Source organism: Rhododendron vialii, chromosome 9a, assembly GCF_030253575.1.
Source record: "Rhododendron vialii isolate Sample 1 chromosome 9a, ASM3025357v1".
NCBI lineage: Eukaryota > Viridiplantae > Streptophyta > Magnoliopsida > Ericales > Ericaceae > Rhododendron > Rhododendron vialii.
The window spans coordinates 28199360-28225635 of NC_080565.1; the positions used below are offsets into that span (position 1 = coordinate 28199360).

The 26276-nt window shown below is 38.7% G+C and overlaps 2 protein-coding genes across 3 annotated transcripts; one reads left to right on the forward strand and one right to left on the reverse strand.

Moving 5' to 3' along the window:
* Nucleotides 1–5080: 5080 nt before the first annotated feature.
* Nucleotides 5081–7267, reverse strand: LOC131301360 (zinc finger protein CONSTANS-LIKE 16-like). The gene is made up of 2 exons (XM_058327582.1): nt 6095–7267; nt 5081–5480 (listed from the first exon to the last, which is right to left on the reverse strand). The coding sequence occupies exons 1-2, from the start codon at nt 7046–7048 to the stop codon at nt 5214–5216; spliced, it is 1221 nt and encodes a 406-aa protein (XP_058183565.1). The 5' UTR covers nt 7049–7267; the 3' UTR covers nt 5081–5213.
* Nucleotides 7268–13803: 6536 nt separating this feature from the next.
* Nucleotides 13804–20536, forward strand: LOC131301276 (protein FLX-like 3). Of its 2 annotated transcripts, none has more exons than XM_058327463.1 (4): nt 13804–13965; nt 18223–18783; nt 19883–20028; nt 20144–20536. In XM_058327463.1, exons 2-4 carry the CDS (start codon nt 18257–18259, stop codon nt 20266–20268), a joined length of 798 nt encoding a protein of 265 aa, XP_058183446.1. In that variant the 5' UTR covers nt 13804–13965; nt 18223–18256; the 3' UTR covers nt 20269–20536. The 2 variants fall into 2 exon arrangements, with proteins under 2 accessions (XP_058183446.1, XP_058183447.1); XM_058327464.1 differs by having other exon boundaries at nt 13837–13965; nt 18227–18783.
* The last annotated feature ends 5740 nt before the right edge of the window (nt 20537–26276 follow it).

The window sequence follows — 26276 nt, forward strand, 5'->3', positions numbered from 1 at the left end:
GATGGCAAACTTGAGCAAGCAGCGTCTCGCACGCCTTCTCTCGAGAGTTGGTGTTAAGCACCTTGGAAATTGGGCCGAGCTCTGCAAAAGAAAAAACAATAATCAGGAAATGCCCTCAGCAGCAAAGAAGACAAAATTAGAAAGTAATAAAAGAATTGAGCATGTTCGGCCTTATCACCTCTCGTATCAATCACTTTCGGAATAGTATATCGATGAAGACCGTCGCCGAACTCAAAGTTTCCATGTACTTCAAGGTAAAAATCAACCCATTTGTCAATATCTGAAAGCCCATTGATCAGAGGTTCCTTTTTGGGGCGCGTCGTCAAGTACCGACGGCCGGACTTGCCATGTCTGGACATGGTGTATGTGAAAAATAGATCGGTTGGGGTAAAATCGAGGTCCTGGCTCTCGATCAAAGCAATCACCGACATGATTATTCGGTAACTATTTATTGCGAGATGGGGGACCAGACTGAACTTCCAAAGTATCTCCCTAAGGAAAGGGTGTATGGGGAATCGAAGCCCGGCTTCACAGATTGCCATCAGAGGCACTGTGATATGCTCGGGACGATCCTCCTTCCTATCTCTAATAGCGGTACTCCTGACTCGGTGAATCAAAACATCGTCGGGGATATTGTACTTCGTGCGAAATGCTGCATATTTCCCGGGATTGCCACTAAAATAGTGAGCATAAGGGCATAGCAAGCCTTTGTCAAAAAGATCGGCGTCGCTCGGAGCCGACGTCGAAACTTCGGCTCCTGACATAAGCCGTGATTTGGCCTCTTGCCCCACCTGTGGCTCGGTCTCAGATTGGGTTTCTGGGGAAAAACTTATCTCGGGCTCCGTAAGGAAGTCATCCGCGGCGTACTCATGATCACGCTCGGCGTTAGAATCATCAGACATAGGGGAAGTCGCCGACATCCTAGTTGAAGCAGATTCTACCGCTCAGCCGCTCCTCAACCTACGTAGCTCGAGAAGTTCGCTGATGAACTGACGATCGGATTCGGTTTCCGAGCAATCCGAGTCTGAAGACACATCGATGACCTCGTGAGCCAGACCTAGGAAAAGAACAAAGGGGTATTAAGCAGTTGAAATCTGCGTAGGCAAAGAAAATAATTTGGAAGTTCGGCTCATCTTATCGGCTCACGAGTCATAACTATCATAGAACGGGCTCGGCAAATCTAAAACGTTTCTCGACACTCGGCTTAACAATCAAAAAGTGATCCCGTTCGGTTACTTACCCCCGTCGGGAGATGTCGTTCAGAGATCCCCGAACATCCTATTAGGGCTCGGAAGAACAGGTTGAGTCCAGGGATGAACATCACTGTTCACCCCCAGGTTTTCACTATTGACTCAAAACAGAAAAACCCCAGAAAACCCAGGAAGGATGCGTAAAAATAAAAGGAGAGGGAAAGGCGATGAAAATCAAAGACATTCCTGGAGATTTCTATTGCAATAAGGCTTGAGGATGAAGATCTGAGTCTGAATCAAGTTCTGGAACGGGATTGTAGAGAGAGAAGCTCCAAACACTAGAGAGAGAAAGTGCAGAAGAGCCTTCTCTCTCATTCTTCATCGTTATTTATAGATGGAGCGAGCGTTTCGAATTTTCCGCCCATCATTTCATAGCCGAACTCCTCGCCAACCACCGCATGACACGTGGCGACTGAAATCCTTTCCCACGTCAGTCGTCCCCTCATCTGCCAAGACGTCCTTTCAACTGACACACCCGTTCAAATGCTCGACAGCTGTCATCCTATGCGGGGCTCGGATGAATCCGTTGCAGGTACAAAAGAAGATCCTCGGATAAAGCTTGGCCTAATCCGAAATCAACCCATACCAAAGTAAAGAGCTTCGGCATAGGTTGAGGGGCTATTGTAGCAGGCCGAGCAAAATAGCTCATGCCATTTCTGAACATGATCCAGTATCCCTATCAACTTCAAGTCATCTTTCTCTCAACGTTCGGAACTCCGAAGGCCTCCGTAGCCGAGGGTCTTGCTAATTACAACTCCCTTAATCGCCTCAGTCTCCAGCGCCCAAGCAAGCGGGAAACGCGCTCGGTTGGATATCCTCCAATGGTCGCACAACACGCTCGGTACCGAACGAGCGTAGCCATCGTTCCAGCTCGTCTGCATGGGAACAGCAACCGTGGCAATGATGATGATTGTGACGTCATCCAAACGGTTATAAGGATAACGATAGGGGCACGTGAAGGTTCCAGCTCATCCTCTAAATGGTTACGAAACCCTAAACCTGACGTAAGAATGACGTCAACCGACGCGTGTCGAGCATTGGTGCAATCTTGGGGATCAAGCTAAGAGGTTCTCTATAAATATCCCATTATGCCTTCTTGTTAGAGGTACGCACAGATAAACCCTAGCTCCTGGTTCTTAATTAGTCTCTGCAAGTTAATTGACTTTTGTACCGGAGGGCCATCCCGGAGGACATCCGATGTGGTCTTTAGTTGTGCTTCATTTTTGCAGGGCGGAGGAAGGAACTAGGAGCAAATCTCGAGCCCACATTTAAAAAAGCATGAACCACTTGGAACGGAGCCCCACCGCAGTGTAGCCGGTCTTCATATCATAATTAATCGAAGTACGCGTAAATTGATCTGAACATCTCCGAGTTATCAAAAACATTTGCTAAATGAATTAAGATTCGCATCGGTGATATTCCAAGTTATATTAATTGTGGGATCCCACTGATTATGTCTTGTAGTATGCATTATGGTACGACTGACCACGAGATTTTGTACCTCTTCGATTCCATTGCCTATATCCAACACAGTTTCAGTCTTGAAAATAACGTGAACAAAGAAAGATATGTTTCATTGCCTGTGGCAGATTATCACTCTCTCTCTCTCCCCCATGTCAAAAAGGCGCACATCAACTGGAAAAGGCCAAGTTCGAAATTTAATGGGAGGGGCCACCAAAATTCCATCTCTCTATATCAGTCTGTTCAATCTATTCTCATACCGACATGTAGATAAAACACAACATATGTAGCCTTATCTTCTGGGGAGGTGTTTACCAATTTTTTCTCTAATCAAAACTCAACAGAGATTTCGAAAAACAAAGTTAATAGCAAAATAAAGGGCGATGCGGCCATGTCTTCACAAGACGGATCTGTGGTTCCATATTGTATTTCAGGACTTTACCGGAAGAGAAATGACAATCGAGTCAAATGCGAAATTGGTAGTATGAGAGAAGCGTGTAGACATGTAAAAGAAAATCGTTGGTGCAAGACATACCGATCTTCAAGAACGAAATTGACACTCTTCAATGATCGATTTATCAACATGGTCGATACATCGGAGATCCTAAGTTAAGCTTAGAATATGAAATCCTACTCATACTCCTAATTATAAGCCGAATGGGTGCCTAAAATTAAGAACAAAATAAAGACTTTGATTTGTTGGAGAGGGTTTACAATGAAGTCTTAAAAGACTATTTATAGAAAACAACAAATGTAGAAAATAATTTCTTAACTTCTCCACTAGTCTTCATTTAATTCTTTGCTTCCACTCGTCAAAATAATTTTCCACTTCCCTTCAACTTCCGAATGTGTAGGAGTAGGTTTCATCGATGGATTGGATTCAGTGCTTGGATGTTGCCTAATCCCTTGTGCAACAATTTCTGTTGTTTTTTTGGAGTACTACATCTTGCTGGACTGAAGCAGCAGTTCTTCCGCTCTTTGGTCAGCTGCTTATTGCTGTTTTTGGTACTGCTGCTCTTGCTTTTTGGATTGCTTCTTGCTGCATAACCTGTTGATGAACTTATGCTGATCTGAATTGGATGCCCAATTTACTGAATGGGGTGGAATATGCTGCTGAAATATGCCACTGCTATTCTCTTATTTCAAACCTAATGATTCCCTACCTTACAAAAGGTTTCAACCTGCTGCCTTGTCAAGTGCATGGGATACGAATGAGGATTTAATGCGTATTATTGTGCAACTATCAAGAAAAGACTTTTAGGGTGAAGCATTATGCTTGTAATGTGGGTCTATGAACCTTGAAATTTGGGTGTGTTGTTCGGGTTGATTTCTTATCAATCATTGGAGCTTGAATAGCATATGGTTGTCGTGGTGCAGGGTGCCAATCTAGTGGGATGCAACTTTCATGTTGTGAATTGTTGTACTTCTTTTATTATTAATATATAATTCCTTTTTTCGCTGTTCAAAAAAAAAAGTTTTTTTTTAACTTTCAAATGTGTAAAAACATGCAAGTGTCCTGCACTTCATACAAGCAAATAAGGGAAATACTAACACTAGTTATATTATTAATACGAATTAATAAAATAGGAAGCATTCTCATAATCGCTGCCTTCCGATCGATTATTGACAGACGGTGAATATATGGTGTAAATAGGAGGTCGGTTGAATTTTGTTTGGCAAGATAATCTGTATTAAACTGTCATGTTTTTGGGGGTTATGCATATCATAAACCTTGCTAGAAACTCTTCTTCTTCTTGCCCGTTGTGGTTTTCTTGACTTCTTTTATAGATATCTATACGTCATGATCTGTGGGGTGGTGTTCAATTCGGGTCTCGATCCCTTTCTCTCTGGATCCTTTGGAACTTGGGTGTATTAATAGATAAGCTCCCCCATCTACCTAGCTAGCTCTGCGAAATTAACAACCGGTTAGTGCGGCGACGGCCGAAGGTGGCCGGAAGGCACTCCAATACTTAAGTTAGTCCTGAGCTCAAGAGTGAAGGCACATGAATTAGTTAAGAGAAGAAGACATGCCTCTTAGGTTGGTTGGGAATAGAATGAGTGCTAATTTAAAATATTGCTCGGACTTATTGATCACCTAATAAACTTAAAGTTTTGGTATGATCCAAATTAAGTATTTACAGATTAGAAAAGCATAATAAACTTAAACTTTTGGTTTGATCCAAAGCAAAAACTTTTGTTTAGTTCTGCTTTAATTACGAAATTTACATCTAGTACAAACATGGAGCAATACCTTATGAGATTTGCCTCTACAATCTATAAACAGATACCCACCAAGCAAATTAACAAGTTCCTTCTTCATCATCTTCCACACACACACACACACACACACACACACAGATTCATATATGTAGTGTCAAGTGAGCTTTTTCATCGAGCTTTTTATTCTATTTACTGCTTGGTATGTACATAGCCTCACGAAGGTCCAACTTTACGCAACAAAAGTTAACATGCAAGTTAACTTAGCTATTAGCTAGGGTGGTTTTAACCATTTTGCATGGGAAAAGCAGCAGGTCCAGCAACTAAACCGACTCTCTTGACGAACCTCCCTTTCATTCTGGGCCTCTTCTCCGCATTCAATTTCCGAACCTCGTACCTTATTTTCTTTGAGAACAGCCTCGTACGCCGCTTTTCTCTGTACCTTGACACTCTTGCCTCTCTCCCTCCATCCGTCATTAATGCACTATATCCGCCACCAATTCCTCCTGTTATACCTCCGAATGGGTCATGGTGTATCGATCCGCAGCTACCCTGAATACAATCAACCACAAATATATTGATGTCATCGGTACGTAGCTTGTTCTTCAATATTCAAAAAAATGTGTTACATGCGTGCAAGACTAAAAGACATCAGGGCAGACGGAAGGGGATGCCGGAAACCTGCACAACTCTAAATATTTTTACTTCAGAAATCTTTTATAAGATTCGCCTCAAGCCTATGCAGCCTCTTGAATGAAGAAAATCTTAAAATAATTTTATGTGTAGAAAAAACTCTATTATTCTAAGTTATCAACAATTATCACATGTAACATAAAATGATGGTCACATGTATATGGAAAGACTTAGATCTACCAAGTAACAATATATAATCATGAAATTCAATTTTCGTAATTAACATGCACTATACAATTACACTGGTTTAATTGGGCCTCACTGTATACAAACTCTGAGTCCGCCACTAACAACAGTACAAGCGATTTCATAGACTTGTGGCCTTAATCGACAAATTCCTTACAACCCATTGCTAACTTTTCTAACCTACTAGTCTAACATATTTGTTTTACCTTTCAACTAGCTACTATTGACTGCCCAACTGGCTAATTCATGCCAAATTAAATTGGAGGAAATTTCCAAAGAGAACATACCATGCAATGAGGCCAACACTCGCTAGGGTCGAGCTCCGGCCGATCTCCGCCGGTCCAGGGTGACTTTTGGCTGTCCCATGCCATCATAACCCCCTTATAATCAAGCCTCAACAATTTCATCTTCTTCTTCTTCTTCACATCACCAAACTCACCTCCTTCGCCCTCCATATTTCTCACTCTATCTCTCACCTTAATATTCGCTTCTTCCTCCTCGCACATCGCAGACGAATCATAATCAAAGTTGAATTCAAACGGTTCCATCGCCATACCATAATCATGGTTCTCCATAACATCTCCCTCTTCATCTTCAACCTTCACTCTTTCCGCATCCAAACAACCCTTCCCTATGTCCCTCTCTTTAGAATGTTCCGACAGCCCCAGCACCTCCATACCAAACGACTCCTCTTCGAATCCCAACAAGTTCTCGACATCTGCGGCAAACTCCGCCAGCTCCATTTCGGAAGGAACAAACAACCCGTGTAAATTGTTACCATGATCGTCATGATCACCATATTCACTTCCGACACCATCGCCACTAGTCTCGAAAGGATCGAGCGTGGGAACCCTGTAAACAAGCTGTTCTTCGTAGTTTTCCTCGTTCGAATTCTCGCCGTCGCCCAACTCTGGGACCAACGGATCCGAAGAAAGGACGCTTTCTTCGGATTTTAGATTCTGGTTAGCAGTCCTCTTTCCATTTCGCGGCGTTCGAGCTTTTTTGGTGAACCCCTTGTCCCAAGTAGGAGCGAACTTCTCTGGAGAGGACGCGGTTTGGAGGCGAACCCTTTGGTGTCTACGCGCCAACGGATTAGCCGAGTGGACAGAAGAGTCGCAAGATTGGCACAAGAAAGCATCGTCTGCGGTGCAGTACCATCTGGCACGCTTTCGTATGCAATTATCACATGCTCTTGCCGTTTTTCCCCCAACGGCGTTGGCCAGTTTTTTGTTCGAAACCATGAGACTATAGGTTGTTTTGAACAATTAGTTTTTCTACTTCCAATCAATAACGGGAAGATCTATACGACATACATGAAAACATGACGGACATGATTAAATCAAAGATATTGGGAAAGGTATTATCGAAAATGGCTTTAGATGAAGAAAAGTAGGGTTTGGGTAGTATGCAGAGAGATAAGAAGTGAAATAATTGTATGTTGGGTGGGGGGGTGAGTACCCACAAAGTGTGCACTTTTCCAGTACATGTAGTGTTTCAGTAGGGAAGGATTGCGCTTTTGGGACCCACGGAGAGGCCTTATCTGTTTCCCTATTGGTTGAGTTTTTGACGTTCATCCTGAATTTTGTTGTGTGATTGGCTACCTTTCTAATCGAGGGATTTCTTGTAGGGCCCTTTTAGGTTTTAGCTCTGGATCTGATCAATGAGTTCATTGATCCAATCTCTCTCTTCTCTCTCTCTCTCTCTCATCAGTTTCCTCCCCACTAAATTGGGAAAGAGACTCTTTTGGTAGATTGTTTCTTTTTCCATGGGTCTCTCTCACTCTTGCTCGAGTTCCTCTCTGCAATTGTGGTCTGACTAATCAAATATTCTGACACATTAACATTTCCTGGCGGGCCGAATAGACCCTTATTGAGCTAGAAACAAAGGAACAAGCCCCCCAATCCAGCTCGTTATCAAAGTGTTGGGTCTAAGTTGCGTGAGCCCAACTCAATCCAGGACGAGAGCACGAGATATCTCTCACACGGTTGGGTAGTCTGTCTCAGGTCAAGCTCATTTGGACTATGTACGTGCTGAGCTAGCTTGCTACCGTGTGGTTCGTGTTCATGCCAGAGTGGCAATATGGCACGAGCTGACACAGCATTGAGCCGGTGTCTTTGAAAGCTTTTGAGGTTACATGATGATGTTATGGCCACGAGGCCATGGAGGAGCACGAGTTGCTTGGGTGACTTGTGCGTTAGAGTGTCCTCCCACCAACTTTCGACTAGTCATCACTACTAGTACTGCTGTCATTAGTTGCAGTTAGTTGATTCAAAGAAAGAGCTGGCTCAGAAGGGCTTGCACGCGACGGAGTTATTATCTCCGCCGCTAAAACAATTAAGAGCTACAATATACATGTGTGTTTTGATTGAAAACAAAAAAAGGATCGATCATGACACTGGGTCTTCACCTGGTTCCTAACTAAGTTGAGGAATTACAGTAATTGTTTGGCTACAGGCCAATTGAAACAAATACAGATGATCTAAAAAACCCTAACATATACCATGTGTTACGCACATGTGTGGCAGCAAGTGATAGCTAGGCATTTTAACCTCTAGCATCATGTGGTGGTTTTAAATTCCACCAGGTTCTTCCCCTACTACTTATTTAACTCATTAATGGCTAATTTTTGGATTTTAGGCTCCATTTGTTTGGACGTAAAATATTTTTCAATAAAATATTTTACCTATTTTCCGGTGTTCAGTTGTGTAAAAAATGAGGAAAACGTTTTATATGTAAAACATTTTTCATCAATTGGATGAAAATGACTTACTCTTAAATCTTTCGTAAGTTATTTTTTGAAATGAACCCGCTGGCTTTTACTGCAATTCTCACTGCTCAGTTTGCTCGATCGTCATTCCTGACCCACGCTCAATTCCAATAATCTTATATCTCCATAGTTTAAGCCCCCCCTCTCTCTACACTATTTTGTTGATTTCTGAAAATATTTTCAAGTGTCAACCAAACACAAGAAAATAAAAGTTTGAAGTATGTTTTCTGAAAAAATATTTTACATTGTAAAACATTTTACATTGAAACAAACAGAACCTTAACCTGGATATTTTTAAAAATATTTAACTAATAATATTATTTTTACTTTTTCAATTTCTCTCGTCGAAACGAATTAATAACCCATAATAGTTCCGCGTAAAACTAACAAATGCAAAAAATAACTTAGGGGTTGACTTTATCGATTTGCCCTTATTTTATACTTTGACATGACACTTAATGTTAAAAAGAAATGGTGAAAGAGTAATATAGCATAATTTTTTATATTGTTTCCAACCTTGGGGTTACTGGGAATTATGGCCGGTCGTTACCTTTAAGACCTCAAAATTAATCGAGGTGCGTGTAAGTTGGTTTGGATATTTGGTTATCAAAAAAAATTTATGTTGACTATTCAAAATGAACATTCATTTTGGGACATCGATAAAAAAAAAAAGAAAGTCCAGCAATTTGGGACTGAGGAAATACTATATATCTTAAAATTTGTAATTCGAAGTGTCTAACATTGAACATTACCAACAATTTTTTTTTGAGACATACTTATTTGCGGAGCCACTGCAAAGCAACTTTTCACGGGGCTGAGTGATCTCAACCATCCGTTACGGCATTAAACAACCCGGATTGAGATTATTTTCAATTCGAATCGTTTAAAATATTTTTGGACAGTCGAGATCGATTGAGCTCCGTAAACACTTATTTACAGTTTCCCTATAAACAAGATTTTCTCATATATATATATATATATATATATATATATATATATATATATATATATATACGGGACGGTTCAAGGGACACCCCAAAAAACACCTAAAAAAACACCCCAAATCTCAATCTCATAGTTTTCGATCAAATTTTTATGATCCGAACCGTTCAATGTGTGCAGAATGTGATTTTAAGGATGCCCGCTAGAAATTAGCAAAAAATATGACACGGAAAGGCTTGATTTGAGCAGTTTTTATTTAAACCGTTCAATAAAAAACTGTTTGAAACTGTTCGGATCAAGCCCTTCCCGGTCATTTTTTTTGCTGATTTCTCGCGGGTACCCTTAAAATCACGTTCTGATCACATTGAGCGGCTCGGATAATCAAAATTTGATCGGGAGCTATGGGGTGTTTTTTTAGGTGTTTTTTTAGGTGTCCACGGAACCGCCCCGATATATATATAGCTCCCGATCAAATTTTGATGATCCGAGCCACTCAATGTGATCAGAACGTGATTTTAAGGGTACTCGCGAGAAATCAGCAAAAAAAATGACCGGGAAGGGCTTGATCCGAACAGTTTCGAACCGTTTTTTATTGAACGGTTCAAATAAAAACTGCTTAAATCAAACCTTTTCCGGTCATTTTTTTTGCTAATTTCTCGCGGGCACCCTTAAAATCACATTCTGCACACATTGAACGGTTCGGATCATAAAAATTTGATCGAAAACTATGAGAATGAGATTATGGGTGTTTTTTTGGGTGTTTTTTTAGGGTGTCCATTGAACCGTTTCATATATATATATATATATATATATATGGGGCGGTTCAAGGAATATCCAAAAAAACATCCCAAATCTCAATCTCATAGTTTTCGATCAAATTTTTATGATATGAACTGTTCAATGTGTGCAGAATGTGATTTTAAGGGTACCCGCGAGAAATTAGCAAAAACTATGACCGGGAAGTGCCTATTTTGAGCAGTTTTTAAATGAACCGTTTATTAAATTTAAGCTAAAAACTGCTTAGATCAAGCTTTTCCAGATTTTTTTTTGCTAATTTCTCATGGATCACATTAAAATCACGTTCTGATCACATTAAAATCACGTTCTGATCACATTGAGCGACTCGGATCATCAAAATTTAATCGAAAACTATGAGGTATTTTTTTAGGCGTCAAATTAGTTCACTACAAGAAAATCGTTCTATAGCAATGGTCGAAAGTGTTGCCAAAAAATCCAAAAACCGTTGGTATGGACCCGTTTAGCCTATACCAACGGTTGGAGAACCGTCGGCCAAACCGTTGCAATATATCCGTTGCTATAGAGGTATAGCAACGGTTTTGACGAGTGTTGGTACAGATTTTTTTTACCAACGGTTTCATTAGCAACGCTTATAACCGTTGCTAAAGGCAATTTTCATTTTTTTAAAAACCAATCACTGTGTGACGCAAGCCTCCACGTGGCATTGACGTGGCAGCCATATGTTGCCTGCGTGGCGCTGATGTGGCACCCACATGGTAGCCTGCATGGTGCTGATGTGGCGGGCAAAATATTCTTGCTCCTCCTGAGAATCGAACCTCCGACCTCGTGTGTGCGCTCACCAACTGTGCTAGCTCATAACTTGTGAAAAATCATACACCTTTTAATATTTATACTAACTAATCGGATTTTTTTAATCTTTTTTTTAAAAATCCGATTTCTACTAACAGTTAATGAAAACCGATGCTATAGTCCAGTTTATAATAACGGTTATTGAAAACCGTTGCTATAGTTCAGTTTTTAGTAACGATTAATGAAAACCGTTGCTATATATAGTTCAATTTTTAATAACGGTTAATAAAAACCGTTGCTATAGTATTGTAATCTACTAACGGTCGCTATAGTCCTCTTTCTAGTAACGTTTTTTAAACCGTTACTATACACCATTTTTACCGACGGTTTTTTCAACCATTGCGAAAAAAACCATTGGGAGATCCTGAATTCTTGTAGTGGTTGTTGTTGGAATCGCCCCGCATATATATATATATATGCATATATATATATATATATAGAGAGAGAGAGAGAGAGAGAGAGAGAGAGAGATTCAATCAGGTAAGGGCGCCCTTACCTTGTTAAGGTAAGGACCTTCCATTTTCTGATCTTATTTCAATGATCCGAGTCACTCAATGTCTTCAGAATGTGATTTTAAGAGTACTCGCGAGAAATCAGCAAAAAAAATGACCGGAAAGGGTTTCATCTGAGCAGTTTTTGTTTACGGTTCAAATAAAAACTGCTAGAATGAAGCCCTTCCCGGTCTTTTTTATTTGCTGATTTCTCGCGGGTACTCTTAAAATCACGTTCTGAACACATTGAGCAGCTCGAATCATCAAAATTTGGTCGGAAAAGGGAAGAAAAGGGAAAGCCTTTACCGTAATATGGTAAGGGCATCCTTATTAGAAGCTTACTATATATATATATATATATATATATATATATATATACACACACACACACACACATGCACACACACATACACACATACAGGGTGGTTTAAAAAAACCCTCTAAATCTTAATCTCATAGTTCTCGATCAAATTTTAATGATCCGAGCTACTCAATGTGTTCAGAACTTAATTTTAAGGGTATCAGTTAGAAACTGCGAAAAAACTAACAGGGATGGGTTTGATTTGAGCAGTTTTTTATTGAACCGTTCAATAAAGTTCAATCAAAAACTCTTCGGATGAAACCGTTCCCGATCATTTTTTTTGCTGATTTTTCACAGCCACCCTTAAAAATCACGTTCTTATTACATTGAGCAGGTCGAATCATCAAAATTTGATCCGAAACTTGAGGGATTTTTTTAACGATTTTTTAAGGGTTCCCGAAACCGCTCCGATATATATATATATATACACACACACACACAGTAAGCTTCTAATAAGGGCGCCCTTACCATATTACGGTAAGGACTTTCCCTTTTCTTCTCTTTCCCAATCAAATTTTGATGATCCAAGCCGCTTAATGTATTCAGAACGTGATTTTAAGGGTATCCGCGAGAAATCAGCAAAAAAAATGACCAGAAAGGGGTTGATTTGAGCAATTTTAATTTATTTGAATTGTTTGATAAAATACAAACAAAAACTGCTCGGATCAAGCCCTTTTCGGTGTTTTTTTTCTAATTTCTCGTTAGTACCCTTAAAATCACGTTTTGAACACATTGAGCGGCTCGGATCATCGCAAATTGATTGGGAAAGGAACGTCCTTACCGTAATACGGTAAGGGTGCCCTTATTAGATATTTTGTGTGTGTGTGTGTGTGTGTGTGTCTCTCTCTCTCTCTCTCTCTCTCTCTCTATATATATATATATATATATATATATATATATATATATATATATATATATATCAAAAAATTTCAGGTATGGATCTTAAAATGAGGACTTTATATGCGAACTTGTCATTTCTCGCCTTTTCCAATCGGATTTCGATGATCCGAGCTGCTCAATGTGTTCAGAACGTGATTTTAAGGGTCCCCATGAGAAATCAGCAAAAAAAATGACCGAAAAGGGCTTGATTTGAGCAATTGTTATTTGAACCGTTAGATAAAAAATAAACAAAAACTGCTCGGATGAAGTTCTTTCTGGTCTTTTTTTTGCTGATTTCTCACGGGTACCGTTAAAATCACGTTCTGAACACATTGAGCGGCTCGGATCATCGAAATTCAATCAGGAAAGGGAGGTTCGCATTTTATTAAAATAAGGTAATCTTTATAAGAAGGGGACTCATATATATATATATATAAATCTTCAGGTAAGGACCTTAAAATGAGGACCTTATATGCTGACCTCCCATTTTTCACCTTTTTCGATCGGATTTCGATGATCCGAGCCGCTCAATGTGTTCAGAACGTGATTTTAAGGGTACCCGTGAAAAATCGGCAAAAAAAATGACCGGAAAGGGCTTGATTTGAGCAGTTATTTTTTAAACCGTTAGATAAAAAACAAATAAAAACTGCTCGGATGAAATCCTTCCTAGTCCTTTTTTTTGCTGATTTCACTCGGGTACCCTTAAAATCACGTTTTGAACGAGCGACTCGGATCATCAAAATTCAATCAATAAAGGAGGTCCGTATTTTATTAAAATAAAGTAGTCCTTATAAGAAGGGTTATATATATATTCCCCGAGTTGTGTTTTTGGAAGAACACTTGTAAATGGGCTGTATTTCGTGAACGTTTGATGGAAACCGGTCGAAGAGCCAAGGGCCAGATTCCTTCATGGAAAACTTGAACCGTTGTAGAACATTCCTTTGAAGTTTGAACCATCGTTCGGTTCGACTCAGTAGTAACAACATAAATTGGTAAACCCGATCGCACTATTGCCCTGGTACATGAGCACGCATTAGGGGTTTAGGGCTACTGTCGGCTGATCGGAAGCCATTGAGATTTTCGCTAGCAGAAGCAGATCGTTTGCCCTTCGTTAGCTCTCTCTCTCTCTCTCTCTCTCTCTCTCTCTCTCTGTATATGTGCATATACATATGTGTTGTATATAATGCATGTATTGTATTTTATTCTGTTTCCATTATGTCTATTCTCTCCATGTTGAGGATTAAAAATATTGTGGTCATGTAAGAAGTAGACGAAAGGATTCATTGTTGCCTCTTTTGATTTCTTGATTTGGGAATACAGGAGGAGAACGAGGCATCTGTCTCTAAAGTTTCTTAATTTTCTTAATGGGTTTTTTTGGAGCTTCTTGACTTAAATTTGTCCCTTATTAAGTGCAGATTTTGTCTTTCATGAATACAATTTAGTTTCTAACCAATGCAAGATCAGTATTTAGGCTCCGTGCTTGTAAACTTATAAGTCTGAAACTTAGGGCCTGTTTGGCAGGCTCATTTTTCCATTTCCATTTTCCCCTTTTCCTGTTTTTGCTGTTTGGCTGCAAAAGGCAGAAAACATTCCATGACAATGAGTTCTCTGATTTTAACAAAGGAGAAGGGAAGTGAAAAAGAGGGGAAGAGGAGTTTTTCCCATTCTCGTTTTTCAGCTGCGCCAAAAGACCCATATACCCTCTCCATTCGTCGATAATCCCCCAAAACCCAAAGTCCAGGTCGATGGAAATCGTGGAGGAAAATGGTTGCAAAACCCCGTTGAAGAAGGGAACGAAAACAGAGTTGGGAGGGGGACAAGGGTTTGATTCAAAGGACTGAACTGTTTCTCCACGTCTCATTCGAACCCATTAACAAAGGTAGGGTTCATTTTGAAGTTATCGGAAAGAATCCCATTTGGGTAAAAAGAAGGGGGAGATGAAATTAGGGTTTTCAGGAAGTGGGAGGGAGGTGAAATGGAAGATGGGGATATGTTCTCTGTTTCTCCGAGGAAACCCAGTTGCTAACAAGAAATTTAAGCCATTATTTACACATATTATTCCACAATAAATAATTAGGGCAACATAGTAAAAAATCAACTCATAATTCATTTTCATCACATATCTCTCAAACACTACTCTTATTGCAAAATGCATTCTGCACAAATCATCCAAACACTTTATCAAAATCAAAATACATTCTGACCAAAATCCAAAAAGCCAAAAAACCAAAAAGCTAAAAATGAAAAGCCAAATAGTAGGCTCCCAAACACCCCTTGTTTTGGTATTTTTTACCTTTCGTAACTTTTTCTTTAGTTTTTTGTCGTAATTTTTGACGTTAATCGTTCGAATTGGAAAAGTATAAAAATATAGACGGATGTTGAAAAAATTCAAATAAAACAGCACTTCAGACAAATAAGAGAGTTGTTTGATACTTTTTTTCGTCTTTAGTGAACTTTTTTTTTTAATTTCTATCATAATTTTGTAATTTTTAGACTCCTCTTTTCGAGACGGATGATTAATTCAAAAAATATCATGCGAATCTAATAAAAATTCAGAAAAGGCGAACAAAACACACAAAACAAAGAAGAAAAATAAGTTTACAAGAATAGAGCCTAAGTAAGCCATCAGAAATTACCATAGATAATTGAAGGAGGACTCTGACCATGACTCGAAGTTTTCAGATTCGAGCAAAAGCTTAATTGCATGCTAAAAATAACCATTGACAAACTCAAAATTTTCCCGAGATGTTTTTTAAAAATGAAAGATCCCGTCTAATGTTTCTCTCATGAATGAAGCTGGGAGAGTCGGTTTATGGACTGGGAGTAGCAAAAGGGCGCACACTGGTCCTCATTGGGCAAAAGTTGGAATAAAACTCTATTTAAGTGAATGAAGCTGGGAGAGCCGGTTTACAGACTGGGAGTAGCAGAAGGGTGTACAAAGGTCCTCATTTGGGCAAAAGAAGGAATAAAACTCAATTTGGAGTTGGTTTTAATCAAAGTTTTGAGAAGGATTCTCGGTGTTTTTAAGATAAGTTGCCATCTATGATCTATTAGAATTTGAGTGAGGACTAGAATGCCCATAGTTCCACCATGGACCCTTGGCCTGGCTTCTTCATTGCTGTTTTAGTAAATTGCCCATGTGGTAAAACATGAGATTTTATGCATCATAGCTTTTGGTAAACTTAGTGCTGGTATTTATAAGCACCCGAAATAGGCAACTCCGCAACTGTATACCAAATTAAATGCGTTTGGAGTGAGTGCGCGTTAAAAGCTTCTTTTATTTTTTCAAGGTGAGATGTAGGGCTGTAAATGAGCTAAGTTGAGCAAATTAATAACGTTGCGTGCATTTAAGAAGTAGCCAAAAGGATGTATTATTATTGAGTAAGCCATGAAAAGTTTCCATGCTATAATTGAAGGGAAACAGAACTCCAATCATGACTCAAAATTTTCAGATTTGAGCAACTGCTTAATTCCACATTAACACAATCTGTTGACAAACTCAAATATTTCCTTATTATGTTTGTAAAAATGAAAGTTCCCATCTCATTTTCCTCTCATGTCCGAGATTTAAGTGAATGAAGCTGGGAGAGCCGGTTTACAAACTGGGAGTTGCAGAAGGGTCTACACAAGGGTCCTTATTTGGGAAAAAGAAGAGATAAAACTGAATTTGAAGTTGTTTTTAATCAAAGGTTTGAGAGGGGTTCTTAGTGTTTTTAAGATAACTTGCCGTCTTTTTAGAATTCAAGTGAGGACTAGAGTGCCCGTTGTTCCACCATTGACCCTTAGGCTGGGTTATTTGTTTCCGTTTTAGTAAATTGTCCATGTGGTAAACCATGAGATTTGATAAATCATAGCTTTTGGAAACTTACTGCTGGTATTTATAAGCTCGTGGAATAAGCAATTGTAGACCAAATTAAATGCATTTGGAGTGTTGTGCACATTAGAAGATATTTTTCCAAGGTGAGATATAGCCGTAAATGAGCTAAGTTGAGCTTTATGGTGTTTGGGCTCCGTTCAGCTTTTGTAGCCCATACCCCATAGGGGTGTTCTTGAATTTAGCTTGGATGCTAATTTACTTTAAGATATCTTTGGCCTCTATATGGTTGACTGAACTGCCCCTTCTTTTTAGCACACTTCCGTCACTCTCATTAAAGATTCAATAGAAGCTTGAGATGGTTGTTCTAGGTCTTTTTTTTCTGCAATAAGGGATATTCTGTGCTGCAAATAGCATGTGGTCCTGTGAAACCTAGTACTTTCTGTGAGGGAACAATGCCCACGACTTTCTGTGAAACCTAGTAGTCCACCCTACAAGTCCTGTAATCTTTCGGCTTTGCATACCCTGAATCTGCGGAGTTCTGAACTTAATACGGTAACACAATCTCTTCTAGGGCAGACAAATTATAAGGTAGAATGAAAAGGCTGATTCGCATTATCCAAGACTCCCAAGTCCAATTATGGGTTTTGTATAGTCCGCTATGGGATTAGAGAAGCAGGACGCCTGTCAGGGAATAGTGAAAGTGAGAATAACATAAGAGACTAGATTCTAGATTGAGTTGTAGGACAGAAGCATGAATAAAACAAATGCTAAATGTTAATGATAGGAAATGGATTTATGCGGAGAGACAACATACATGCTTAGGATCGGGCCAATGTTTTAGACCAGGACTTTGGTTCTTTTTCAGACCAACTTGGTTAGCTCATATTGGAGGAATGAGCATAACTTGCTTCTTGTACTCTTTCATTTTGCTGTTTTCTCTTGTATACATAGGTTTGAGTTGGTTGGTGGATTGCAAAATAGCTTACCATGCAGATCAAGTCATGTAATTTGGATCTTGTACCAGTTAATTTTGTCCAACATTTGTTCAAGACTCCAAACAGGACTACATTTGTCTGCACTGGAATTATTTAGAATATTTTGGTCGAAAAAATTGTGAATGACAAGTAATGAGTTTCACAATTGAATTTGGACCTTGTGGTTTGTAGCTTTGAGTTCCATTAGAGTTGGTGTACCTATTTAGGGAATGTGTGATAATTTTCTATGAAGGGCGAATGTATAATAATTTCTATGAAGGGCGCAGATTTGTTAGCAATTTTCGAGGACTGAATGGACTGGTGATGTGGCTTCCGTTTTTGAGGTTATTTGGACGATATAATGTGTTTCCACGGCTTTATAGATTGAGTTACTTAATAGACCTTATCAGGAACAAATCCAAGATTTTTGCAAATTTGGCGGGCATTAAGAAGAGGGGCTTAAATTTGTACTCGTGATTCTTAATTTATTTCAGCGCGAATTTTTTATTTTTGTTTTGGTGTCTGAAGTGACCAGTCCTGTAGTCCAATCCTCTTTAACTATAATTTCGCCCACAGGCAGCTCCGATATATATCTCCACCGGATCTTGAGATGGCAGGGAGGCAGCGTTTACCTCGCCATCGTGAGGAATTCCATGGTTTTCGTGAGGCACCCCGGCCTGCCTTGCACCGGGGTCCAGGACCCTTTACCATTCACCCTGCAGCTCTGGAAGAGGAACTTGAAATCCAGCACAGAGATATGCAGAAGATTCTTTCCGAGAATCGACACATGATGGATGAAAACATGATTCTGCAGAGAGAATTGGTGGCAGCAAAGGATGAATTTCGCAGATTGGATCAGGTCATTCCCAAACTTCGTGCTGACAGAGAGGCGCAGGTTAGGGAGTTGATTGATAGAGGACTCAAGCTAGAAACTGAGCTCCGTGATGTTGAACCTCTTAGGATGGAGGTTATGCAGTTAAGAGCTGAGGCACAGAATTTAAATGCTTTGCGGCACGATTTGTCTGCTCAAGTTCAAACACTTACAAAGGACATTAATCGAGCGAAAGCTGAGCATAAGCAAGTAGATTCTCTCAAGGCCGATGTTGATGGGCTACACAAGGAACTAATGGAAGCTAGGTTTGATAATTTGCCATGGTTTTATTGTTTTTTTTTTCTTTTGATAAGAAAACAATTATATTACCAAAAAGGCATTAAGGGAATGCCGCCCGTATACAATAAAAGGCCACAAGACAAAAAGGCCCTATACATTTGCACTCTTATGCGACTGTAAAAGCTCAAACCAGTCTAAAAATTGGTCAAGAGACGGAAACAATCATTTTTGTCCCAACTATACAAGCTATTTAACAAAAAAGTTTTGATTTTAAATAAAGGTTTTTCAACCCCTTCAAAGTATCTCGAATTCCTTTCATGCCAAATCACCCACATCAAACAAAGACAGATCATAGCCCAAACATGCTTCCTTCTTTTTCCCACTCTAGCACCTTTCCAAGTAATTAAGAGTTCCATGACACTTCCCAATACAACCCACTGTATCCCAAACCAAGAGAAGACCAAAGTCAAAGGCTCCCAAACCACTGGGCAATGAAGGAGGAGGTGATCAACCGTCTCTGCATCCCTTTTGCACATACAACACCAATTTATCATGATTTCCTGTCTCTGAATCAAGTTACCTATAGTAAGAATCTTGTCTTGAGCTGCCCACCTAACAAAGAAACTCATTTTAAGCGGAGCCAAGGTTTTCCAAATAACTAGTATTATTGTTGTATATTATCATACCTTGTATATTTAATAGGTGGGTAGCAATGTGGCGGAGCCAGGAAGTTAGAGCAGTCGGGGTTACTGGTTAACACAACTTCAGATTAAACTTTGTTTCCTAATAAACAACAAAAAGATAATCAAAATGCACTGAAGTAAGAACAAAACTAAAGAATCTATAGTACGGTTTCTCTTGTAGATTTCTCCTAGACGCCGATGAGGTTTTATGTTTTCTAATGTTTGCATGATAGTTCATTAATTTTTAGTGCTAGAAATGATGTTAGTGGGGGCATATACGTAATTTGAGATGGGATAAATTCCACGAATTTCTATTATTCTATAGTCTTTAGGTCAAAGTTGAATTTTTCAAAAATCCACTGGGGGCAGCATCCCCTCTGGACTCTTATTGCCTCAGGTATACTGAGTTCATTCATTTGTCCAATTCCGCACAATTTTCTAGGAGGGCTTTTGAATATGAGAAGAAATCAAATGAGGAACAGGTGGTACAGAAGCAAGCAATGGAGAAAAACCTTGTCTCCATGGCTCGTGAAATAGAGAAGCTACGAACGGAGCACCTGAGTGTAGATAGAAGATCTCGTGGACTTGGTAAAAAAACCTTCCCTCTTCTTTTCTCGCTTTTACAGGAGCCTTTATAGGATAGAGATTCTAAAACCTGAACTTCAGTTAAAGTTAGCCTAACGTAGACTGACATTTGGTTTAGGTGCTGGGGGTTATGGAATGTCAAATGGAAGCCCTGAAATGAGATATGCTGGCGGTGCCTATGGTGATATGTATGGTGGTGGAGCATGGGGCCCCTATGATAAGCATGGTCCTGCCCGACGTTGATAGATGCTGTGGCGATTATGTTTGTATGTTCGAATTTCTGCTCCTAGCCAAGTGCTGTAGAGAACCTCATCATGGCCTCAAAGATTGCTTATGGTTTTTGTTTTGTTAGTTCAGATTGTGCTTTTCGGCCAATAACAATTTCTACCTTTTGAGAATGGCTCGTAATGCAGGATAGTATCCATATTTGTTACAGTTAAAACTGTGTGTAGTTGCTGTGACCTTGAAAATCTCAGTTTTTAGAAATGAAAGTCACCATTGGTGTTCGATTTGGAGGGATGATTAAATGTCGTTATTCAAGCTTGCATGAAATGAGTTGGTATGTTTCAATATCGTAGGGCCTTGTGTTTCTTGGCAAGCCTTCTATTGGATAAACATAAATGTTTTGGGGTATCTTTTGTAGTGGAAAGAGATGTGTTTCAGTGTTGTAGGGCCTTGCATTTCTTTTTATCTCTTGTACTGGTTATGCTTTAGTGTATCATTATTGGATTTTGTATCGTGATTGGCTATCTCAAATGCGTGTTTGTGTCCTAAAGGATACGATGCGTATGAGATGGATGTAGCCTCTCCTAACGGGGAAAAAAATGCAGAAGACAACCAAAAAGCTAAAAGTATCAATAAACCCTCACGTAAACAGCTCCAAGCCTATCGAAACAAATAGAAATCTTGACCAAGTGTGGGCGAGAGTTGGACCTGTTGAAAATAGCACCATGAGGAGACCATGTAAACAGCTGCAATGCAATTAGGTAAAGCATCTGCAATGCAAAAGACGAGTAATTGTTCTTTCACTTCCTCGCGGAACATAATTGTTCTTTTACTTCTGATTCAATTTAGTAGCACCTGAGATGAGTAAATTCTACAGTGGTGGCGCAGTCCAGTGATTATTTGGGTGATAACTACTTGACACTGCTGGAAAAGGCTGGACTTTGTTGGGAAGCATATGTTTTTTTTTTTATGCTGCACTTTTGTGTACGTGAAAATAGAAATAGAGTTCAATCGAATTATGGAAACCAACCATAACTATGATACACCACCACTCTAAATTCCACATTTGGCAACTCGAGCTCAGCTCAAGTGTATTTTCGAATGTATGGATTTCCATTCTGAGTTTATAATTTTGGGGAGCTTATAGACTTAAAGCGAAGGACGGTCAATTAAGAAGAAACAATTTATGTGTCGCTTTAACGTTTCTGTTGAACTTGAATGAAAGGATTCAATGGAAACAGAAGCAAAATGGATGCTACAACTGCTGAGGCACAGTCGAAGAATGTATATCTTTTAGGAGATGAGTTCAGAATTGGATTGAACCACGAGTGACTTGGGAAAGTTCTGCCTCCACAAGACAATGCAGCCCAAATTACACAGTACGATTCAGAGTACACGCGTTCCGACCCAACTATAAGACTCTAATGTAGGCATATAAATGCAGCAAACTTAGGTATCAGACACAGAAAAAGTTGCAGTGACTGTTGACATATGCGATCCAAGACCTTGTGTGTGTACTGTGTATTGTGTATTTGTGTCTTCGGTTTTGAAATTAATCCAGAAGGAGATAAAACGGATGCAGAGGATTGAGTTGCGACTAGCATTTAAGTTCCTCAGCCACTATCGTACGAAATGTGAGCTGCCATGGGGTAGATGCTTACCTTCTTTGACGCCCCCTTTAATGTCCGGTGGAAAGCAACGGAGTAACAACTCAGATGAACAGAAGTGTTTAAGTACAAACATTTTTGTCGAGTCTGATAAATAAAAAGTAAAACAACGTATATAGCTATTGTCTCCCGGAAAAGGTCTGAAATATCATGTGCAGTTGCTCCAAGAGCAATGATAATCAATCGATTCCCGTTACGTGGCACACAACCAGATTTCTGATGCGTAGAGCTTCATACATGCTGCAAGAGACCTGCTATTCCCCCCTGGCACACCCCTCCCGCCGGCCCCACCTCCCTTTTCTCGGATTACCCCCGCCTCTCTCTCTCTCTCTTCTTTCTACGGTTTGCTTCTTTTCTTTTTCTTTTTTTCCTTTTCTTTTCCAGTTTTTTTTTTCATTTTATTTCCTTTTCTTTCTTTCCAGTTTAAATTTTTTTCTCTTTAATAATAGATTCAAGTCTAATTCTAGGCTTTGTAAAGTAATTAAGAGAAAAAAAGTGTTTCAATTGATCATGTTTATCCGACTGTTTTATTTTTCTTTTTTTGTCCTTTATAGATTAAAAAATATAATTACAAAAATAAGTGTTCCAATTTTCAATCCGTTTGAACCGGTGCAAAGTTGTTATTTTTCTGATCATTTCATCATAAATGGTCATAATAAATTTTTGGCTCCAAGGTCTTTCAACGGACACCCTAAGAGAGTCTTGAAACTAAATAATGAGTTTTAGGGCGTTTGTTGAAAAGCCTTAAACCAAAAAATTCATTATGACTATTTAAAATAAAATAATAAAAAAATGATCTTTGCTCTGATTTAATTGAATTGAGAATTAAAGTACTTAATTCTTGAATTATATTTTTAAATATACAAAGGGTATATTTATAGAAATTAAATAAATAAGATATAAGTAATTAAATAAAAAAATTAATTAAAAAGTATGGGGGACCCGGGCGCTCTACTGCCCCCATTGACACAGTAGCCCCTAAAACGTTTTCGTTTTACTTATAAAAAAAAAAAATAGAAACCAGCCATTTGTAATCCTATGGAGTATAAACGTGATTTGAAGCAAAATACTACTGAATCAGTTAAGAGGATCTATGCTAAATAATGATTAACAAATTTATAAAATTGTACTGTAATTAAAAAAAAGTAATCCTAAATATAACATTTGTATTCTGGATTAGTATGTCATTTGCAAAATACATTTCGTAATTAGTTCCCGAACACTAATTGTAATCTTAATGAATTTTTTGCTTTACGGCCTTTCAACGAGCACCTTAAAACTCATTATTTAGTTTCAGGACTCTCTTAGAGTGTTCATTAAAAGGCTTTGGAGCCAAAAATTTATTATGACCATTTAGGATGAAATGATCAAAAAAATAACATCTTTGCACTGGTTCAAACGGATTGAAAATTGAAACACTTATTTTCGTAACTATATTTTTTAATCTATAAAGAACAAAAAAAGAAAAATAAAACAGTCAGATAAACATGATCAATTGAAACACTTTTTTTCTCTCAATTACTTTACAAAGCCTAGAATTAGACTTGAACCTATTATTAAAGAGAGAAAAAAAATTCAAACTGAAAAAAAATAAAAGGAAATAAAATGAAAAAAAAAATTGGAAAAGAAAAGGAAAAAAAGAAGAAGAAAGAAGCAAACGGTAGAAAGAAAGAAAAGGAAGCGGGGGGAGGGGGGGTTTGTGTGTGTGTGCGTCAGGGGGAGTAGCAATTTTCATGCTGCAAACGAACAAATCTTATCAAAATGTATGTACTAACAGATATTAAATGTAAGAATGGCCAAGTGAAACAGGACCTGGTAAAGATAATTAATGTCATAGGGCCTCAAATGCCAAAAGGATTAGCAAGGCAAATTCACAAGATTTGTCGATTTATATAGCATTATCCATTTTTTCAAGAAGATTCATTGAAAATGGTGAATCGGGTCTTTAATAGAAATTGGCCGAAATGAACAGGGTTCTAGTTTAAATTTAAAAAACTTTCAGAAGATTATAATACATTTGGTATTTTGTACTAAAATTCTACAAGAGACTTCTTTTTTGACATCACTTGTGACTCCAAAAAATCTAACATCGTATCAGAGTTAGGTCTTGGGTCGTGGTCGAGTCTCTGGAGCCTGAGCAAATCTCCCGGTCTCCTCGATTCGTACCTCCACGTGGATCCGAGTTGCACGTGAGAGGGAGTGTTAGACTAACACTCCACCCAAGCTTGGTTAATAAAATTTAGAGACTACTCCACCTGTTGTCAATTGGTTTAGGTTGGGAACTCTCCAACAAAAAAAACCTAACACTTTTAGTTTTCATTAATTTCCCTCATGAACGTAAGTTGCGGGCACGGAGGCCAAACATTCAAACTATTGGACCACTAGAGGATTTCGTTGTCCGGTTGTTAATTTTAGGGCTTCGATATTAGTCGAGATTTGCATAAGCCTGACCAAACATCTGGTTAAAAAAGAAAAAGAAAAAGAAAGAAAGTAAGCCATGAACCTATATGCAATTGGTTAAGATATATGTCATCAACTAATTTGTATTGAAGTAGGTATTCTTTAATAGCTAGGCAAGTACACGACACACGATCTTATTAGGAGAATTTGGAGTAAGCTGCTCCCTAGTGGTCCTAGGAGAAACTTTTATGTATACCGGGATACCAAGGGATTTGGTATTTTTTTCGGTTCGTTTCTTATTTTTTGGTCATTTTTCGATCACATTATCGGTTCTATTTAATTTGTAAAGTTCGGCGAGAACCTTAAGCTTATCAAAAATCGTGTTCATTGAACTTTATTTGATACATGATCGACACATATGAAATGGCAAAAAAAAAATCAAAATTGGGTTCCGATTCAGTGTGTTTTTGGACCCAATTTTGGTTTGCTTCAATTTTCACGTGTGCCGATCATGTATCTACTAAAATTTGATGAACACAATTTTTGGTATGATTAAGGTTCTCGCCGAACTCTACAAAATGAACAAAACTGATCATCTAAATGTGATCGAAAAATAGCCAAAAAATGCAAAACAGACCGAAAGAGATACCAACACCATTGATATCCCGATATATATAAAAGTTTCTCGTGGTCCTAGAGTTCTTCTAGAAATCCTTGTAAATCCTCATAATAATAACTGTAATGCTACACACACAGCAAAAATGCACAGATTTTGTGCATAGATTTTTTGTGAGGCCCACTACGGGTCCCACACAAATAATCCAAGCCATTCATTAAATGTAAAACATATTTTCAAGGGTCTCCGCAAAAAATCAACTTAATCTAATATCTACAAGTGCTTGATTCAATCATCTAACTTTTTATTATCCTGAAATTCGAATAAAAGTTAAATGATTGAATCGAGCACCTATATGTATCGGATTGAGCTGATTTTTTGTGGGGACCCTTGAAAAAATGTTTTACATTTAATGAACGGCTCGGATTATTTGTGTGGAATCCGTAGTGGGCCCCACAATAAATCTGTGTACAAAATCTGTGCACTTTTGTTGTGTGTGAAGCATTGCTGTAATAATAACCCCAAATCAATGCACTGCAAATCGCACCATGTGCATGGGGTACGTTGATGGTAAAGGGGGAAAGGGAAAGGTGTCTTGGTTGGTACTTAGGCCAGAACACCTCCTTAAAAAATAAGTACTTATTTCACATTTTCAAATTCAAAAATAATATAAATGAAAAATTATTTTTCAATTTTTTTTTTACCGTATAAAAGATCTCATTGAGATCTATCAAATAAGATCCATATTAATAGAAAAATTATTTACGTAAACACATAATTTTTGAGCTTGAAATTGCCTTCTTAAAAAATAAGCACTTATTTCCGTTTCCGGAACGGGCCGTCTTTAAAGTTTCCAATGCGATTTTTTGTTTTGTTTTGTTTGTGCGCATATTTTAAAAACGAGGTGAAACGTGCCACACTCCCCCTCCATAGTTCTGCCCCGCCAACTCTCCTTTCGTAGTTCCGCCCCCGCCCGGTACTCATCGACCGGACACGGTCAGGGTTGAAGATTTCTGCACCGTTACAGATAAGCTGATCAACCACGTGAAAAAAAAAGAAAGTACACTTGCTTGTGTACATGCACACTGCAGATCACCATTTTAAAGTTTTCCAGGTCAAATTTCCTGGACTTGACATACACCTTCACATGGAAAAATGCTATATGCATTATATGCATATCTAGGCCTGTAAAAATAGCCGACCCTAGCTACATTAACTTTTTTGTTGACGGATCAAAAAAAATAAAAAATTAACTTTTTTGTTGAATAAAGAGGAGGGGGTAGGGGAAAGTTGGGGAAAATTGATTTGGACACACACATTTAATCTTCTCATCTGCCCCCATT

Excerpts from the sequence above, each read along its gene's own strand:
- LOC131301360 (XM_058327582.1), bottom strand. The coding sequence starts at position 7,048 with ATGGTTTCGAACAAAAAACTGGCCAACGCCGTTGGGGGAAAAACGGCA. Across the intron at positions 5,481-6,094 it reads AGTGTTGGCCTCATTGCATG|GGTAGCTGCGGATCGATACA; the intron begins GTATGTTCTCTT and ends GATTGTATTCAG.
- LOC131301276 (XM_058327463.1), top strand. The coding sequence starts at position 18,257 with ATGGCAGGGAGGCAGCGTTTACCTCGCCATCGTGAGGAATTCCATGGT. Across the intron at positions 18,784-19,882 it reads AAGGAACTAATGGAAGCTAG|GAGGGCTTTTGAATATGAGA; the intron begins GTTTGATAATTT and ends ACAATTTTCTAG. Across the intron at positions 20,029-20,143 it reads TAGAAGATCTCGTGGACTTG|GTGCTGGGGGTTATGGAATG; the intron begins GTAAAAAAACCT and ends CATTTGGTTTAG.